Source organism: Erigeron canadensis, chromosome 4 (assembly GCF_010389155.1).
Source record: "Erigeron canadensis isolate Cc75 chromosome 4, C_canadensis_v1, whole genome shotgun sequence".
NCBI classification, from domain to species: domain Eukaryota; kingdom Viridiplantae; phylum Streptophyta; class Magnoliopsida; order Asterales; family Asteraceae; genus Erigeron; species Erigeron canadensis.
Window position 1 is genome coordinate 5,189,160 of NC_057764.1, and position 4,370 is coordinate 5,193,529.

General features: G+C 31.0%; 1 protein-coding gene across 1 annotated transcript; it reads left to right on the forward strand.

Annotated features, from left to right (window-relative positions):
• The first annotated feature begins 3,759 nt into the window (after positions 1–3,759).
• Positions 3,760–4,080, forward strand: LOC122596873 (auxin-responsive protein SAUR21-like). The gene has a single exon (XM_043769518.1). It carries the CDS (start codon positions 3,760–3,762, stop codon positions 4,078–4,080), a length of 321 nt encoding a protein of 106 aa, XP_043625453.1.
• Positions 4,081–4,370: the final 290 nt, after the last annotated feature.

Below are 4,370 nucleotides of genomic sequence, written 5' to 3' on the forward strand. Positions count from 1 at the left end.
TGTAATTGTAATGATGAAAGTCATTCAGTTAGAATTACATTTTAACTCTAGTATGCTGCTCTTTAATTTTAAAGATGCATGGAATTAAATTAATCACTTCATTTTTGTATGCGTATGTAATGAAATCAGTAAGGCAACAGACCTTCATTGTATAGATAGTGTTCTCAATACTAATTAAGTAGATATGACCGGAACAAAACAACCAAAATAATTTTCTTACTTCTAATTAGCAAGTCTTAATAGATAATCAATGACTTCTCCTCACGATCACAAACTGAACGAAACTAAACAAAATAAATAAAGTACATCATTTGGTACTAGCTCGGACATATATTTAATTGCACGAAGTTTTTATATGTAATTCGTTCAAAAAATTTTTTTTTTTTTTTTAGTGTTATTTCTGGATATTGTGATTTTCAATTTTTGACCCCCTATTTTCTTTAGCTAGCTAGTATTAATTAAGTAAGTCTAGATCCCGTCACTTGAACCCGTTGTCTGTTACCTCAAGCTTCACCACTACATATAAATTTGCGACATGGTTTTCATCGTTAATGGAATGTTTAATATATCTACTATTATTAATTAATTCCATCTATCTTATCTTCTTGCTATTCAACTCACTTGTATGTCCTTATTGGTATCTTAGTATGTATGTCCTTAATTTTCACAAACTTTTTGTTTTGACATACTAATTTATTAGAAATTAATTTTCTTCAAACAAGAATTTCGTCTCCTCTTCGTTGGCTAGTAGCGTAACCATAATCCATATAAATACTTAGACCAAAATCTTAGATTTCTTATAAAAGTTTTACTTTCTTTTTTTCATTCATATATAATGGAGTTAATAAAACAATTGGTCGTGGGTTCTCAAAAGTTGACAATATCATTTGGTTTACGATGGTTCGACCTCTTTTTCGTTATGATAATATGTATCAAGTTCTTATTGTATGATCATTTAGAAAGGTGCCTGCAAGAAGGTTGCATTACTCTTCTTATCAAGCTCCTAAATTTCTTTATTGCCAAGTGGTTTCAGTTCAGATACTTGTCACCAATATTGCCACCACCATTTTTAGGTAAATGTATGTTTTGGATTGTGCTTTCTCGAAGTATTGTTGCATTGTACTGCTCATAATAATCAGTAATAATATATATATATATATATATATACATATATACGGATCGAGTAGAATGTTAAATAAATGACAAGTTATTCACAATTTACTTTTTGTAATAAATACTGCAGCTTTTGAGTGATTGAAAAGAAAGACTTTACCTCTTCAATTTACAAACACATAATGCTCCAATTTTATAAAGTTACTATAACTTTATATTAATACGGAGAAAGGTTAGGTAAAGCATGCAATACCTATTTTAGGTAAAACATGGGGGGATTATGTAAAATTCAGGGAGAGGTTATATAAAATTCAGGGGAGGGGGCTATGTATGTTTATCAAATTCAAAGGTTTAATTTGTAACTTTGTTTAAAATAACAATACCTAATCTTAGGTAAAGTTTATAATACGGATCATTTTCTCTATTAATATATACAATCAGAAGCCTCAATTTTTAGAAACGGGCTTTGCCTATAACATTACAAGAAAACTGATTTGGGTTGGAACCACATTAGTGTGACCATCATTGACCGTTTGTCATTTTTGATATGATATTTTATGATAACTGAAATTTATGATGAGCGTATTTACTCTTAAAAACATATTATAGGGTTTATCATTAGGTGATCGAAACTAAGAGGACTAACAGTGCACACATTAAACACTAAAAATGTTGAATATGTAAATATTCTCATTATAAATAGAGAGTCATTAACTCTAAGTAAAGGTTGATCACACACTAATCTTTCAACTAAATTCGTGTGCCTCTCCTCTCATAAATTTGTGCATTACTTCCATCCGAATTTCTCATCCCATTATCACTTAATCATCTTGTCTTGGTAATCCGAAATCAATGAAAAACATGTTTAATGCCCTTACAGGTTCCACAGAATTATCTAGTGAGTTTTATCACTTGGATCGAATCATGTTTATTCCAACACGAACTAAAATATTAGATGCTACTATAATATTAGATCAAAATTTACAATATCAATGAATTATCGGTTTTGATTCTTCTAAGGACAGCCCTATGACTAATTATGGCAACTAAATATAAATACGTGATGAGTTGAGACATTGACATATGGATGAGCCGAAAATCCCGAGTCCCCTCCCGGTATCATTCCGATTCCGGTATCAAAAAGTGGTATCGAGTCTCAAGTGGGATCGATATCAAGATCGGGATCGGTATTCAATTTCGATGGTTTTCGGGATTGGGACCGATACGGTACGGGCATTAAAACTCTATATATCTATACTATATTATAAAAAAAAAAATAGCCCTTTTTTATTTTTGGTAATGTTAAAAATATGTAATATTTTCACTTAACACCCCTTAAATTACTTTCATATACACTATCCTCTTAACATTAATGATTAAATTACACTGTCAGTCCTTTATCATTTAAAATATGTCCATTAACCTTTTACATCAATTATATACACAACTCACTGTCGCTCCACCACCAACAGTCGTCCAACCATCACACCGTCGCCGTCACGACCACCACCGCATAGCGCGGGTACCGTACTAGTGGTGTTAAATATAGTTTAATTACCTTACAGCCAAATTTTGATGTTTTACAAAAATTTTAATACAGATAATTAGAAACACATTTACTTTGTTGTTTTTGTTGTAATGTCTTAAAAAAGACGCCCAAATGTGATAATTGTATCTCCGCCACGCAGGAATTCAAACTACCTATTTACCATTAATAGAACAGATCTGCCAAATTCACCCATTTATATTTTTAGTAAAATAAATGAGAGTGATTCCTATTATAGTATTTTTGATAAATTTTACTCATACTTAAAAGCAAACTATCTCCTTCTCTCAAATAATGAACCCTTCTACCTAAAATATCATTTCCTTATTATTACTACACCTACTTTCATAATTAATGTTCCAAAAATACCCTTAGTAAAATAATATAAAAAATCTATTTCCCTATTCTGAATATAACTACAATACCTTCTTTTATATCAATTTTTACATCAATAACCTACACTATTCGCCCCGTCAGTCGTTGCTGCCACCACAACAACGTCGTCTTTACCGTCACCACTTTCCTCTAGTGGTAATTCGATCAAATTTCATTTCAATTTTTGCATATATCCATTGTTTATTTAACATATAACCTTTGATAAAGGCAAAACTATCATCCTCTATCCCTGTCTTGGTCATATATGGATCGGGTTTTGTTTATGATGTTTCTGTTATCTAACATATAACCTTTTGTTGTACTGAAACAATCTTTTGATAAGTTAAGTAATTAAGTAATCGATTCTAAATTTCTAATTAAGCAAGCAATACATTTATATATAATTTTATTTATGATAAAAAAAAATACTAAAGCAAATCATATATGCAATTTGATTTACAATTACCTGTCTGATATTCATATAATAATGGATTTAGTGCATTAGATTAATCAATACAACTCAAGAAGTCTTGGCGTGATCAGCAAGAGAAGATTTGAAGATTAATTAAATAGCCAAACCATGTTACGGTTCACATGAAGAATTGAAGTCCCATAACGTAACCATAACAACTTGTTAATAATTCCCATTTGGGCACAAATACTATAAATACAAGCATCAAACATCATACACGGCACAACTATCATAATTAAGAATCTGTGAATATATGGCGATCATCCGATTTCCTTGCTTAAATGGCAACACAAAAAAGTTTAGCAAGCTGCATTCACCTTGCAACACAAAACAATCCCAAGTGCCAAAAGGACATTTTGCAGTCTACGTTGGCAGGATCCATAAAACGCGATTTGTTGTTCCCATATCGGTTTTGGAGCATCCGTTGTTTCAAAGCTTGTTACGCCAGTCGGAAGAGGAGTTTGGATTTGAACATTCCATGGGAGGCGTAACCATTACATGCTCTGAAGATACTTTCATCGACATCACCTCAAGATTGCTTTTTCAAGACCATAAGAAGGGAAAATGGTTATAGCTCGAAAGTTTTCCACCATCTTAACTAGAGATCTAACTATTTACTCGTAATAGTTTCTAGACCATGTAAAAATCCCATTGTAACAATGGCCATTGCCATTTCCAAATATCTTAATTAGGAACAAATGTGATCTTACATTTTTCTAAAGATCACAATTTGAGTCTTCTTTTTTTTTTTTTTTCATACATACATATGCAATTCATGTATTCTTTTTGGTATTTCCAATTGTTCAATATTCATAAACTCCATTTTGCAAAAAATAAAATAAAATAAAATCAAAAATCAAAACA

What these genes read in the sequence shown, in the direction of transcription:
- LOC122596873 (XM_043769518.1), top strand. Translation starts at nt 3,760, where the DNA reads ATGGCGATCATCCGATTTCCTTGCTTAAATGGCAACACAAAAAAGTTT.